The sequence below is a fragment of the Panicum hallii genome, chromosome 5, assembly GCF_002211085.1.
Source record: "Panicum hallii strain FIL2 chromosome 5, PHallii_v3.1, whole genome shotgun sequence".
Lineage (NCBI taxonomy): Eukaryota > Viridiplantae > Streptophyta > Magnoliopsida > Poales > Poaceae > Panicum > Panicum hallii.
Window position 1 is genome coordinate 1584383 of NC_038046.1, and position 15079 is coordinate 1599461.

At 46.6% G+C, this 15079-nt stretch overlaps 2 protein-coding genes and 1 pseudogene across 3 annotated transcripts; 2 read left to right on the forward strand and 1 right to left on the reverse strand.

The window, feature by feature from the left end:
- Positions 1 to 279: 279 nt before the first annotated feature.
- LOC112891944 (mediator of DNA damage checkpoint protein 1) lies at positions 280 to 4403 on the forward strand. The gene is made up of 7 exons (XM_025958956.1): positions 280 to 505; positions 1547 to 2906; positions 2999 to 3268; positions 3450 to 3530; positions 3774 to 3882; positions 3979 to 4045; positions 4164 to 4403. The coding sequence occupies exons 2-7, from the start codon at positions 1590 to 1592 to the stop codon at positions 4192 to 4194; spliced, it is 1875 nt and encodes a 624-aa protein (XP_025814741.1). The 5' UTR covers positions 280 to 505; positions 1547 to 1589; the 3' UTR covers positions 4195 to 4403.
- Positions 4404 to 7237: 2834 nt separating this feature from the next.
- LOC112894955 (calcium-transporting ATPase 1, plasma membrane-type) lies at positions 7238 to 12516 on the reverse strand. Of its 2 annotated transcripts, none has more exons than XM_025962808.1 (7): positions 12162 to 12516; positions 10575 to 10697; positions 8538 to 10466; positions 8294 to 8452; positions 8034 to 8205; positions 7628 to 7926; positions 7238 to 7546 (listed from the first exon to the last, which is right to left on the reverse strand). In XM_025962808.1, the coding sequence occupies exons 1-7, from the start codon at positions 12327 to 12329 to the stop codon at positions 7238 to 7240; spliced, it is 3159 nt and encodes a 1052-aa protein (XP_025818593.1). In that variant the 5' UTR covers positions 12330 to 12516. The 2 variants fall into 2 exon arrangements, with proteins under 2 accessions (XP_025818593.1, XP_025818594.1); XM_025962809.1 differs by having other exon boundaries at positions 8538 to 10477; positions 10607 to 10661; positions 12135 to 12516.
- Positions 12517 to 12929: 413 nt separating this feature from the next.
- Positions 12930 to 15079, forward strand: LOC112895767 (annotated as a pseudogene).

Consider the following 15079-nt stretch of genomic DNA (forward strand, 5'->3'; position numbering starts at 1 on the left):
TCCTGCACTATTCATTCAGACTCAGAATTTATCAATGTAAGGGGGAGAGAATTCATTATTTTTCACAACGATCTTGTCCGTTTTCATTATTTTTTCATAGAGGAGAAGAGTATCTACGACCAATTTCAAGTTTACTAAATTTATTTTCACCGAGCGCGTGAAATTTGTTTTCCCCACAAAAACAATATTTTCGCGCTCTCGCCGAAAAAATGGGTCCGAAAATTTCCATGACATTCATTTCTTCCCTCCGGAAAGACGAGCGAGAGGGAAGAGGCGCGGTTTTGGCTTCCCGAGTACGCTTCTCCCGCGGCATTTGCTTCGGAACACGCGCTTCCCTGGCGCAGCGCACTCATCATCTCTCTTCCGCTCCCCCATTCCTCGCATTACCACCGCACCGAAACCCGAATCGGATGCTCTCTTGCTCACTCCGATCAATGGCGGATTAGCGCCGAAGCGAAGGCGCGAGACCCTACAGAACTTCTGGCCTTGCTCCCTTCGAGCGGAGGTATAATTCCTTCGTTTCCCCCAATATTTTTGCGGATTTTTTTGCTGTCGTGTTCTCCGCGCCGACGAATCGTTCGTCTCTTGCCGCATGCGCGGGAGATATTGGTCGAACCCTCTGATTGCGCCTTCTGGATTGCTCGACCTCTAGTCGCCTCCGTGCACTCCACCTGCGGAAGGCTTCCCTCCTATCCTCTACTCCCAGCCCTGAACCCAATCCCCTCCCCCCGTTTACACGGACCCCGCCGGCGTCTGATGATTCCTCTTTTGGCGATTGCTGCGTGATGAGCGCAACGAGCGTGAGATTGCCATGCAGACACTTCTGGGAAATTAGTACTTGTGATTGATTCAACAATATCATAGAAGTTATCACTACTAGTGCTTCAATTTAAAATACATAATATTGGTCCATGTAGTAGTTAACTTGTTATTGATGCTGTTACGAACGTCTGCGTTATTGATTTCTAGGATGATCAAGTTGTCATGTTCTTCAATGCACTATATGATTTACCATTAGATGTTGTTTTGTTATCTAAACTCTTGTGGTTATCTGATGTCTGATATTTTTTTTTTCTGACAACAACTGATTGCCATATTGTGATTGGACAGTCTACTAGTCCTAAGCCTTTAGCTCTCTGAATTCTATTTTTTTCAGAAATAACACAAATATGGATACATGTTATTGTATTAACACTGTCTTCTCTGAATCTCAACATTTCAATCACTTGCTACTGGCTACCACATTTAAGTTTGCAGCTAGCACTATTTATCTTGAAAACTCTGCTTGCAGTTGGCTGTATTGCCATATCTTCCCGTACTTCTGGACAGGACAACATGTGTCATTTATCTTTCTTGTAATCAAACATTTTCTGTGTGCACATGTGGGTGTGTAGATCCGCAGTTAATACTTTGGCAGTTTGAAAATGTTCCTTTCATTTATGCAGTTTTGGTTTATGCATCATGTTCAGATTTTTGTTAACAACTGGATAGTCAGATCACGATTTGTCTGTTGTTGGTAACTGTATTCACCGTTTCGATTTTGTAGGTTCTGCCTGCCTATCTATGTTAGCCATTACAGCTTGGGTACAATGAATAGCGCAAGAGTTCAGGGAAGTTTAGATTACCTTAATTCGCAGGAGCCTGGTGATGAATCACAGGCCACAGCTATTGATACTGTGGAAAGACTTCTAGTAGGAGATGATATAGAAACTTCTCAGAAAACAAGCACTTACCCGATTAGTGGGATAAAATCAGCTTCTACATTAGTCACAAAAGTAGCTCAGTGCCTGGCCAAAAGGACCGAGTACAATAGCCCCCTCCAAAAGTCAGGTATCTTTGACTGGGCTGATACTCCCAATAATGATGAATGCACGGCCATTTTGATCTCCAGGAAAAAACAGAGGATCCATGCTAACACTCAAGTGAAACATTTGGCCTCCCAGAGATATGGTGGCAATGGATCAAGTACCAGGACTGGGTTCATATCAGATTGTATTGGTGGTGACTCAGCCATGGATTCTTCTAAGAAGCCAGAGCCTGTTGGTTCTGCAGATGATTTATATGAAGCATATGATATTGGGCCAAGTACTCAGATGGCAGCTGAAGCTATGGAAGCATTGTCCAATGCCTCAACTGTCAATTGTGTTGTCAGGGAGAACGCACATCCTGAAAGTTCTGTTCTCATAACAAATTTGGGAAAAGAAAGGAAGGCTGATAATATATGTTCAGTTGAACCACCAATTCAAAAGCGAATCGGTGGAAGTTCAAGCTCTATGAAAAAGCATCCCAGGAAGTTAAAAAACAGGAACAATCCAAAACAAATGGCAGGGAAAGCTAAAGGAAGCATGGACAGTGGCAGCATACAAGTAGCCATAAATCATGAGGTGTCAGAAGGAACCAAGGCATCTGGTGCAAGTGATTCAAATATTCTAGGTTCTGATGCTGTAATCCACCCTAGAAGGAAGAGAACCTATATGTTTGTCTCAAGAAATTCGAAAGTTCAATTCAATAAAGCTGGCAGCTCAGCTACATTTACATCCAAAACTTCAGAAGTAACAGACTCATCAACAGCAAAAACACTTAGCATATCTGGCCCTGATTTCAACAAGCATGCTGGAGTGGAAAAACAACCCACATCTGCACAAGAAGATCACAACTCTAGTTTATCACGCAGAGTACCACTGATAGAGCTAAATAGCGCTGGCCCCCAATTTAGGACACAGATGTCAAAGAAACCACAGAAGAGAGGCCTTCTGAAATCACCAGGTTCCCGAGAACTTGCCAGTCTGTTCAGAAATGAAGCATCTCCGGTTTTGCAATTGAGCAGGCGAAGAAGAAATATGTCCAATGTCCGTGTTCTGTTCAGCCAAAGCATGGGCAAGGAAACAATCAAAATGCAAACAAAGGTAGTTTTCAATACGTTAGTTATACATATTAAACCAGTATTTAGAGGTCTGTTGATGGTTCCCACATTTTAAATTTTCCTGGACGTTGGCAGATATTGATATACTTTGGACTACCTATGGCAACGACTATTACAGAGGCTACACACTTTGTTGCTGAAAAGTTTGCCCGTACAAGGAACATGCTAGAAGCAATGGCTATGGGGATACCTATAGTCACACCATCATGGCTTGAATGCTGTGGTGAAGCAAGGTGCTTCATTGATGAAAAGAAATACATTATGAGGGATATGAAGAAGGAAAAGGAACTAGGCTTTAGCTTGCCTGTTTCAATAGGCAGAGCCTGCAAAAAACGATTGCTTGAGGTTTGCCACTAAATTCTTAGCTGTGATGAATCCAATTGAAATGAGGAATGCATGATGTCGGAGGAAAATTGTATTCTCTTTTATGCCAAAATTTTCAACTTACAGTATATTTTTATGGCCTTCATTTTTTTTGTAATACTTACACTGTTAACGTTTCCTGACTTTTCCCCAAAAAAACTAGGGTAGAAGAGTACTAATCACCCCAAATGCCAAGCCTAGCAAGGAGCTTCTCAAAAGTTTAGTGGTGGCAGCTCATGGTCAGGTATGCAACTGTTAATCTACATATTGGGTCCTACTGTCCTTGGTAGACTGGTAGTCTACCTACCATCGCATTCATTTATCAAGTATATAACCATATAGCCATAAGTCAAAATAGGGAAGATCACATGATTACTTTCTGTTTTACATGTCATAATAATTTCGTATGACCTTGATATATGTTTGAATTTCATTCTTGGTTACATAGTTTTTATTGGCTAATCTACTCTGGTGCTAATTTTGTCAGCCATCGGACAGAATCACAGCCTCTGCAATAAAGAACAAGAATTTTGAGGGGACCTTTGTCATCTCTTGTGAACAAGACCGCAGTGTCTGTATGCCATTAATTAGGAGTGGTACATATTATGAATTTTCTCTCCCAAAAGATCTTTTTCTGTTGCTTCCCCCGTTTCTTGCAATCTCAGGGATCAAGTTCTGTGCAATCTTTGCAGGTCTCCAAGTGTTTGACTCGGAGCTTCTCCTGAATGGTATTGTCACTCAGAAGCTAGAGTTCGACAGGTACATGCTTGCTCTCTTAACAGTGTAGGGTCATGTTGTTTCTTGAACATTTTGGCTTGCAGTATGAATGAAATCAATCCTGTCTTCTAACTCAGAAATGGTGTCTTGTGTGTTCTAGGTATCGCCTTTTCCATGCAAAAACCATTTGAGCAAGATCCGGATAGGTTCGGTCCTGTGTAAGGCAAACAAAGCACTTTGTGTACATATGCATCCTTATCGTTCTCCAGTTACTCGTATGATACCCTGCACACTCTTGCGTGTATTTATCGTTGGAGCCTCTGGCCCTTACCATGAATGATCACGTGCTTCGTTTGGCCCTTGGTAGACAAACCATATATGTGGGATTTTGGACCCTTTTTGTTGTACAACTATGGCCACGTTAGCCTATGGTACGACTAAGTAATTACTTGGGTCAGATATATATATATATATATATATATATATATGTATATGTATATGTATATGTTATCATGCTGCTGTCAAGGCCATTCAGAACTGTCGTAGAACCAAACCAACCCTAACCAGTTCCGCCGAAAGACATCTTTGACATTGCTAGGCATGAATACCACCGTGGTATCTGCACATCTCCTCGGGCGTCCGTGCTCCGGATAAATTATTGTTCGTGTTGCGCTAGACAAGAAAAGAGCGAGGTGTGGGAGCTGGTGCGCTCGCTGCCGCCGGCGCTTTGTCTTACCCTTCAACGCCTGTTTCTCGGTGTCAGAGGCGTGCGTTCTCGTACAGCGGCAGGAGAGGCGGAGCACTGAGCAGGAGCCGATGCGCATGCGGTTGCAGGTTCAAGTGGCTTTGCCTAGCGACGGTAATGCTCAACGGCTCGCAGCCTTTGGTGGCAGCCGACATCCTTCTAGCAATGGTTCGAGCAGGGCGCTTGTGGTCGGGCATCACTGGAGGTGGCGGCCGGTGATCTGTTCATCCTGTAGTTAGAACGCAAGTCAGCCCCAGGGCAAAGAAACAATAGAGTTCGTTCAAATAAAAAGGTGCTGTTGTGCGAGTTTTTTTTTTTTGAAGGGTACTGGTGTGCGAGTTTCCAAGAATTAGCCAGCTCTTCACTCGTGCTCTTTATATTAGCAAATGGATGGTTGCAGTTGCAGCACATCAATGAAAGTTGATCAGTAGTAGTGTGTACGAAAGATCATACGATCATCATCATCTCATCTGATTTTGGTCGGAGCAAATGCACTAAGTACTGCACCCACCAATTCGCACCTACTTGTTGAAACAGGCATGACGGCTTATAAAATGGCATTTCCAAGGGTGGCTTATAAAATGGCATTTCCAAGGGCAGTGACGCTACCATCCGCCTCTGGAAATGGTGGTACTTCTATACTGTCTCTGAAAATGGTTCCACATAAAAAATTCATAACTTTTTCATATGATCTCGGATTAAGTTAAATTTTATATCAAAATTGTAGAGAATGACTAGCTCTAAAGTGTGATAACTTTTTTATTTAAGATCATTTAATTCTTCAAAAAATTATTATAAACCTAAATATGGCTATGACTATATAATATCTCGTACAACCCAAATCATACTTCTAGGTTTCAACAATCTCAACCTTTATATATACTGAAATATACTTGGTATATTTTTTATCTATAGTTCACAATAATCATAGTTGTAGAAGTTTTATTTTGTTATTTGTTTTGCTATATGTAAAAATTTAAATGAATTTTTGGAATAAAATTGAAAAATATTTTTAGAGCCGGGTGGTGGCATCACCCGCCCCTAGAAACGATTTATAGGGACGGGTGATGACGTCACCCGTCCTTACAAATCAATTTTAGAGTTAATATAAAAGAATAGCATACCCCATAGAGTCACATATGACTGTGTAGTGTGGTGGAGAGGAAGGTATGCGTAAAGTTTGAGGTATGCAGTTCGAACTCCGAGTGAAGCAAGCGTGTATATTTTGTCAAAAAAAAAAGTGAACTCGATATACAGTGGCTGGTTGGCTGCAATATTTTTTCTTCTTTATTTTGCTATTTTTAATTTTTTTAATTTTTTGATTTTCTAGAAATCGATTTGTAGGGGCGGGGCGTGTTACCCGCCCTAAAATTCGCATTTTTAGCTGCGAGAATTAGAGGCGGATGCGGACCCGCCCCTAAAAATACGTTTTTACCTACCTCTTAAAAACCTTTTTCGTAGTAGTGTTTAGCCTATAACATCAAAGAAAATCTTACCATTTAGGATTATTAAATAAACTAATCTGTTTACAAATTTTTTTCACAGATGGATGCTAATTCGCGAGACGATATACCTCATTAGATTCGTCTCACGAATTAGCTTAGACGTTTTGCAATTAGTTTTATAATTAGACTTTATTTAATATTTCTAAATAATAAAAATTTCTTTAATATGATAGAATTAAAGTTTAACTATCTGGAATAAAGCATCCCAGAAACGCTAGATGGAAAGAGGGGGCATCAGAAGCATCCGTCTGGTCACCACAGCAACCAGCGCCCCCAATTATCTCGCGCTTCCTGTCGACGACGGTAGCGTGTAGCCACCTCCTGCCACTCGAACAAGTCCAAAGTAAAATATCCAAACCAGGAGAGGGCTGCCCTGCACCTGCAAGGGCGGCCAAAATGCTCAGGTTGGAAGAATAATGTATGGGTCCTGCACAAGCAGGGGCGAAGCCACTTCCCTAGTGCCCATGCATCAGGGTAAACTTCTCTTTTTACCTCTAACTAATTATTTTTGGGCTGTGCACCACGGTCGATTTGACCGTAGCTTCGCCCCTGCGCACGAGCAACGTGGTGAAACACGAGCCTAAAAAGTTAGGCAACTGGTTCCTCTCCAGTGCTGCAGAGGAGGCTCGTCCAATTTTTAGTTGGAGAGCTCCGTCTAAGCGTGCTTCTATTGGTTGCAATAATATGATCTGTATTTTTTTTATCTTTGACCCGTAGAAACGTCGTTTGCTACAAAGACAAAACAGCCATGCAACGAAGAATGCAGACTTGTAAAACTTCAGATAGATTCTACCATTATTCGCTACAAACATTGGTTCTATCACCCACATTCAGACACATTGTTTGCCTGAAAGACAACAAGGTCGAGGGACTGAAGATCAAATAGCTAACAGCGGCAACAACCGTCACTCCTACCTAAAATAATCAAAACTGCTGAATTCTCTTGTTCCTAAGAGGAAAAAGAACGACGAAGCGTCTTCGAAATCACACGGCGTTGGGGCCGGTGGGGATGGGCTGGTACCCATCACGGCGATCAGACGAGTCGCTAATGGAGTCGACAGGGATGAGCTTCAGGATGGCACCAATCACCAGGCTGACCGACCCGATCAGCACGCTGGTGAGCCAGAGCCTCCCGCTCAGGTGCTCCGTGCTAGCGAACGTCCCTAGGAGCTCCACGATGATCACCTGGAACGCCGCGGTGGCACCGGCGACCGCCGAGAAGATCCAGCTGCTGAAGATGCCGCTGAACACATTAATCTTCTCCATCTCCCTGCTGTTTACCTCGTTGAAAACCTGAGGTGCCCAAAGAACGGAGTGTGAGTGACAAGAACAAGTAAAAGTTCAGAATTAAGAAGGCAACTTCAGCTTCTGTACCTGGCAGAACACGAAGGTATTGAATATGAACGTGTTGAGCTGGGTGCCAGATCGATCGCCGCTCAACTGCAGGAGGCTCTTGCCCTTGAAGATGAGGGTGCCGAGCACGACCAGCTGGTAGATGCTCTGGCCTATGATGTTCCTCCACATCACCTTGGTGATGAAGTTGTCACCTCGGCCGACCGGTGGCCTCTGCATCATCGCATCGTTGGGCGGCTCCGTCGCCAGCGCCAGAGCGCCGAGGGTGTCCATGATCAGGTTCACCCACAGCAGTTGCACAATGGTCAGTGGGGCGCTTCCTGAATTATTTGTTCGGTTGTAAATCACAAGAGAATTGAAGTCACTCAGAAAGTTATGAGATGATGTGACAAGAATGAGGTTCAACTGAACATGCAGTTACGCGCACCTGTGAAAGATGCGGAGACGAAGTTCACCATCAGGGCAACAACGTTCACCGTGAGCTGGAACTGCACGAACTTCTGGATGTTGATGTAGACGGAACGACCCCATTTGGCGACGTTGATGATGGTCGAGAAGTTGTCATCCATGATAATCACGTCGGCATTCTCCTTGGCAACCTGACCAGCAGTTACAACCGCCAAGTAGTTTAAAACATTGTTGATTGAGTCACTAGTGCTTAGGATCAGGAACAAACGTGTTACAAACTTCTGTTCCAGCAATGCCCATGGCGAGGCCGATGTCAGCCTCGTGCAGCGCAGGCGCGTCGTTTGTGCCGTCGCCAGTCACTGCCACCACCTCTCCGAACATGCCCCTCAGGTTGGTCACCAGCGTGTGCTTGTCCAACGGCAACGACCGAGCCATCACCTGCAGACACAAGAAACCAGTCGTGTCAGTTTTCCTTATGCAAAAAATTCTTCAGAGAAGAAGCTAAGAGAATGCAGCTACGTGCCTGGATTCTGGGTATGATCTCCTTCATCTCGTTGGGGCTCTTCGTCCGGAAGTCGGGGCCCTCGATGGCAATCCCATCATCAGTGAGGATGCCGCACTCCCTCGCAATCGCCTTCGCCGTGTTGATGTTGTCACCGGTGACCATGCGGACATTGATACCTGCAGCGCGGCACGTCTTGACAGCCTCCCTCACCCCTGGACGAAGGGGGTCCTTGATGCCGAACACCGCAATGAGCGTGTACCCATCGCTGGGGATGTCGCTACCGCTGGTCACATCCTGGTACGCCAGGCAGAGCGTGCGTAGTGCCTCGCACGCGAACGCGTCGATGGCGCTGGCCACACGCTTCGCCTTGGCATCCGTGAGTTTCTCGACGCTGCCGGTGCCGTCGATGATGGAGCTGCACCGTCTCAGGACGACCTCGGACGCGCCCTTCAGGATGACGCGGGGATGGCCGGCGGCGTGCGGGGACGCGACGACCACGGCCATTGTCTTCTTCACCGAGTTGAACGGCTCCACCTTGAGCTTCATGGCGCTGCAGCGCTCCACTTTGGTGTACTTCTCCACCTCGAGACCGAACTCGAGGATGGCCGTCTCGGTGGGCGTGCCCATGATGGTGGTCTTCCCGTCCTTGTTCGTGACGACCTCCGAGCCGGAGCAATGGAAGACGCCCTCTAGTAGCACCTTTGTGAAGTTTTCTGACAAGGACGACTTGAGCTCGTCGAAGCCCTTGGCGGTGCTCACGGTCTGCGCTGCCCCAGAAGCCCAGACTTTCTCGACGACCATGTGGTTCGTGGTGAGCGTGCCGGTCTTGTCGGTGCAGATGCAGCTCGCCGACCCCATCGTCTCGCACGCCGAGAGGTGCCTCACGAGCGCGCGCTCCTGCATGAGCTTCTTCATGGCGAACGCCAGGCTGAGCGTGACGGCGAGCGGCAGCCCCTCGGGCACGGCGACGACGATGATGGTGACCGCGACGGCGAAGAAGTTGAGCACCGAGAGCGCATCCTCGCCGCTCCACCGCATCAGCCCGCCGGGCGCGTGCGCCTTGTCCACCAAGAACCGCGCCATGAGCACCGTGAACGTGAGCACCGCGAACGCCAGCCCGATCTTGCCGATGATGGTGGCCACGCCGTTGAGCTTGACCTGCAGCGGCGTCTCGTCCTCGCCGCCCTGGCTCAGCGTCTCCATCAGGTTCCCCCACTCCGTCCGCATCCCCACCGCCGTCACCAGCATTCGCGCCGAGCCGTCCTGCACCTTGGTCCCGCCGAGCAAGAACGGCTTCGCGTTCGACAAGTGCACGGGCTCGCTCTCACCGGAGAGGCTCGACTCGTCGACCACGAACGAGTAGCCATCAATGTACAAGCCGTCGGCCGGCACCTGGTCGCCGATGGACAGGTGCACAATGTCGCCGACGACAATGTCGTAGATGGACACCTTCTGCCGGTAGCCGTCGCGGGTGACGTGCATGTCGATCTTCTTCTTCTCCTTGTCGAGGTCCCGGAACTGCAGCGACTGTTTGTAGTCGCTGGCCGCGGTGATCATGACCACGAGGAAGATGGTGAGCACGATGCCAAGGCCGTCGTACATGCCGTTGGGCCATCCCTCGGTGGCCAGGCCGATGATGACGGAGATGAGCGCGCAGAAGGCGAGGAGCAGGAGCGTCATGTCCTGGCTGGCGTCCCACAGGAACATCCAGAACGTCCTCGGGGGCTTCTCGGTGTACTGGTTGGCGCCGTAGACCTCAGCCCGGATGGCCGTGTCGTCGGACTTGATGCCGTCGGCGAGGGAGACGTTGATCTTCCGGGCGATGCCGTCGACGCCCCTGTGGTGCCTCAGGTTCTTGGTGTCGTGGTTGCGCACGACGGTGGCCAGCTCCTCCGCGCTGACGGAGAAGCCGCATTGCCGCGCGAGCTCCGGCAACGGGTGCTCCGCCTTGCGGGCGGCTACAAATTAAGGATTTCAACATCGACATTGTTAGGAGACTTCAAGATCAGATCGAGGAAGCAACAACAAATTGAACCACCCCAGATCGAATGCAACGCGTATATAAAAGAGAGGATGTGTTAGCGTACCATCGATGAACTGCAGTGCAGCCTTCTGCACGTACAGTGCAACACGAAGCTTCTCCTGTGAATCAGAAAGGAACATTTTGAGTGCTTCGGGCTGGATGAGAACAAAAGGTGCAAGAACAGCTTATACCATATCTGTTATTTCCAGCTCGATGCTAATTGAAATGTAAATACCAATAAAAGGTTTCATTGTTCTGTCATGCAGCTTTTAACGTGGTCAGTAAAATTACATTCAGTTAGTAGCATGGAAAGGAACTTTTACTGAATATAATCGTTCTAGCGCAAGTTGGCTGATAAATTGGGCTAAACTTCACCTTTTGTCTGCTTAGTCTTTACAAAATTCATTAGTGATAATCATAAAAAATACTTTTGAGCATTCAAACTGCTGTTAAATACTCTCACTTTTTCTTCATGTATTCTAACCATGAGTACATACAAATAGATCAAGACACGGTCCTGGTATTAGTTAGTCTTCAAAACCTAAAGAGTGACAATTAACTTAGCTTAACTCTGTCTTGTAGGTTACACAAAAAGGCAACTGATATACACATTGTGCAATAACTAATGGAAATTATGGAGCACTTCAAGAAAACAATATTTGCTCTTCATGCTTCTGGGCCTTTATAGGTTGACCATTGAACCTATATTCAGAATCCCATAACAGAAGTAGAAATTCCAATACAGGTATTCTGCTCGGCCTAGTGTGGATTAATATTAGTGTGATTTTATACACTGATATGTAAAATATAGTTTTCTGCTGTACTTTAACATGTGCAATTAACTGGCAAAAAATAACTATAGCATTAGCCCTTGGGCCTTGAGTCATTGACCTAACTGCCAGAAGTTATATTAGTCATAATTCAAACTATCTGCTGTCCATTGTTTTTCCTTGAGAATACCATATCTGTTTTCCATATAATTTTCGAAATAGGCAAGTTTGTATCAACCATATTTTCTACAAAGTATTTTTTGACAACGCACATGAGGGATTTTTTTTGCGCGCATTAAGGTACGTAATGCGACGCATAAAGACAGGTCATGTATTTGCTGCGCATTATTTTTTAAACCGATTGCGCAGGACAACAATGTATCTTTCTATCAACCATAGTATTGAATTCAGTGTAGCATAAAAAGACCGAGGGAGCTGTGCTATCCTTCTATCTCAATAATTTGTCAGTCGCAAATGAGCAGTAGCTCCTAGGAAAGTTGCAGAAAACGTTGACCTTAGGCACTAGGCAGGCAATGTCATGCCATCCCGCGCCGTCTTGCGTTGGATGAACAGCGATACAATGTACAATAACAGCGTATCAGATTACTGGTTCTTAAGTCTTAACCCAGTGCCTGAATTGTTTCGCAAAAAAAAAAACAGTGCCTCAATTGCCTTAGATCGGTCAGAAGAATACGGCGACACGACGCATTGCAGATCGAAACTAATTGAGTTTCATCAACTCTAATAAAAAAACAATTTCAATCCATGCGTGTGAGGTCAGCAATGAGATGAGATGGCCAGATGGGTCCTTGACGGACGTACCTGTATCTTGCGACGCTGCGTCTCGACCTGTGACCGCTTGTCGAGGTCGGGGACCATGCGGAAGCGGCGGCGGCGGTTCTTGACGAGCGTGCCGACGGCCTCCCGCCACCGGCGCTGCGCGTCCTCCGACGGGTTCTTGGCCGGCACCTCGAACCTCTTGAGGAACTCCATCGACTTGTTCCGCAGGTACGCCATGGGCGCTCGACCTGTCGACGAACTGAACCTGAACCCCTCCTCCTCTGATCAACAATAATCACAGCTGCCTATCAGCTGCGCACGCTCTTGACTTGAGTTCCTGGCAATCAGGTCTGCAACTCCATGGCCATCTACCTCGCTCTGTGTCCCCCCTTCTCCCCCCGCCGATCTCCTTTGTTTGTTTCGCAGGCAGGCAATGGTGATGGGTGGCTTCTGGTTCTGGGAGCGCGGGCTACCGACCCACCTGCCGCGGAGTCCGAGTAGCAGGGACCTCGCTGCAGCAGCTTTGACGGGATCAAAACTCTAACAACCTCCCAATCTCACCCCATGCATCGGATCTCCGTCGATAAATATAGGCAGCGCCCATGCATGCGCTTACTTCTGTGCTTGGGGTTGCCCCTGATTGACATGGACACGAACTGCAAGTCTGCTTCAGTTAACGTACATGATCTGTTAGCCATCATAGATGATCTCACAAAGGAAAATCAAGATCAATCATTGGAACTCAATGAACGCTGATCCGATCAGATCTTCTCTCGAAAAACACATCTATGAATCAACCCCTTTGTTCAGTGACGCGCAAGAGATCTAGTATAAGACATGGGCATACACCTGATAATTTCTACAAAAGAACTCAAGTTAGTTGGTATGATACACGAGTGGGGATGCATCTTCGCGCTCTGGTCTGCGGCGGACGACGGGGAGGACGGCGGCAACGGCGTAAGGGCCACAAGAGCTGACGAGGACACAGAGCAGTCAACCAAGGGCCTATTTGTAATTATTTAGAGTGTAATTGCAAATAATCGGATCGCGATCCATAATCGCGATCCAAACCAGGAGGTACATATAAATATTCGGATCGCAGTTATTAATCACGATCCGAATTAGAAAATTATATGAAAATAAGGGCCTGCCTGTAAAAACTCGGGGCGGCGACATGGGCACAGCTGCCGGCAAGGTCGCGCTGGCGCCGCCTCGCCGGCGAACCCGCTTGACCTGCCGCCGCCAGGTCCGACGAGTTCTCCCGCGCATCCGCCGACTCGCACTTCCCTCGCGCGCCGCTGACGGCCCTCGCTCCTCCAGGGATGCCGCGGTGGCATGAGACCGACGGACCTACAGCCGGCGCGGGGTGGATTGAGCACAAGCTGCTAAAGCTCGACGCTGCTGGCTCGGCTCCTCTCCTTGTCGTGGTGGTCGGCCGTGGCCGGCGGTGCAAGCGGTTGCGCACGAGCTGCTTTAAGCACCGAGACTCCTAGCAGAGCAACAGTTAATCCAATTCAGTTAAGCACCGAGACGGCAAAGAAGTTCGACAAGTGCACTGGCTCGCTCTCGCCGGAGAGAGGCTCGACTCGCCAAAGCAAAATCAAGATCAATCATTGGAGCATGCTAGTTATGCAATGGTATTGCACAGGCTATCTGTAGCTTTTTTCCAATACAAATTCCACCACAAGGTGGCGCATACTGATTGAACCAGTTGCTGACACTCTTTCTTCAATCTTCATATCGACCATAAAGCGCACAGAGAGCATAGGAGGGAGGATAAGTCAAGCGTTAAACCTCCATACAGCAGGCAAAAAAGATGTTTCCAACCATGTGAAATATTACAATCACCACATTGACTAAAAGCAGAAAACACTCAAGAAGGACACCAAATTCTTCAGGTCTTCCGCAGCACGTTCTGCCTTCTTCAGCGACTAGCGAGCAGACCCAACTTGCAATTCAGTGCTTCCTTATAAAGGCCCGGCAGAGATAGTTGCTCCTTCAAAGTTACCTCAAACTTGACCTTGGAGCATAAAAAGTAAAAAACATCATCTTCTAGCATCAGTCCACAATTCTCCAGAGCATCTTCACATCTGAGAACAAAAGAAACTTTTTAGTTTGCACAACCATCACACAGTAGCAGAACAAACTAAATGTGAAGCGTGAAGTTTCTTATTGTATAAAGCCACCACTTATTGTCAACATATTGAAAATTAGTACCAAGCTCCTTCTCAATTATTACAATATGGCAATCCATAAAATTAGCGATATCTACTGTAAGCACTTGGCAGCAATTGTTGGTATGAAAGAAATTGATGAGTATTTCTGATTGAAGCATAATCAAGCTACAGATTGGAGATGACAGAAACAAATTAGGACACTCTGTACGACAACTGTTGACAGGACACTTTCAGCTAAACTACCTTGATCCTCATCTCATCCAGAGCTTCTGAAACTGGAACAAAACTGCATACTTGTTCTATGAAATCCACGGAAATCTTGCTTCATGCATGTTTAAACATCTTCATGCTAAGCCAATGCAGATAGACTGCCACGATTATGACAGGAAGCGTCAATGGCACAAGTAGGCAGTAATACCTGCAAATTACACAGTAAACTAGTCAGAGAACTTGTATATCAATTACACAAAACTTGTATGCTGTTACATGGACCTCACTCATTCAAATGAAAACAACAACATGAAGAACATCCATAAGTGAACTTTCCAATGCACCTGGCTTACTTGGTACTATTAATTAGTTTCCAAATAAGTGGACTCTCTGTGCTCAGATGAAAGTTGGCAAAAGAAACAGAAGGCACTGCCTTGGCATTCCTTACCAATCATTTTGGATGGCAGCTAGAAGACTGTTTTCATATGGTGGAAGCAGCTTGGACACGACGGCAGTGTAGAAGAAACCCACAAACAAAGTGACCCCAAAAGCAATGAACGCTGACCCAACCAGATCTTCTCTCGAAAAACGCATCTCTGA

Bases quoted from the DNA above. Each gene is read 5' to 3' on its own strand.
- LOC112891944 (XM_025958956.1), top strand. From the start codon at position 1,590: ATGAATAGCGCAAGAGTTCAGGGAAGTTTAGATTACCTTAATTCGCAG. The intron at 2,907-2,998 runs GTAGTTTTCAAT...GGACGTTGGCAG, and splicing joins CAATCAAAATGCAAACAAAG to ATATTGATATACTTTGGACT. The intron at 3,883-3,978 runs GTACATATTATG...CAATCTTTGCAG, and splicing joins TATGCCATTAATTAGGAGTG to GTCTCCAAGTGTTTGACTCG.
- LOC112894955 (XM_025962808.1), bottom strand. From the start codon at position 12,329: ATGGCGTACCTGCGGAACAAGTCGATGGAGTTCCTCAAGAGGTTCGAG. The intron at 8,453-8,537 runs GCACGTAGCTGC...TTGTGTCTGCAG, and splicing joins AGATCATACCCAGAATCCAG to GTGATGGCTCGGTCGTTGCC. The intron at 8,206-8,293 runs GTTTGTAACACG...ACTGCTGGTCAG, and splicing joins TGGGCATTGCTGGAACAGAA to GTTGCCAAGGAGAATGCCGA.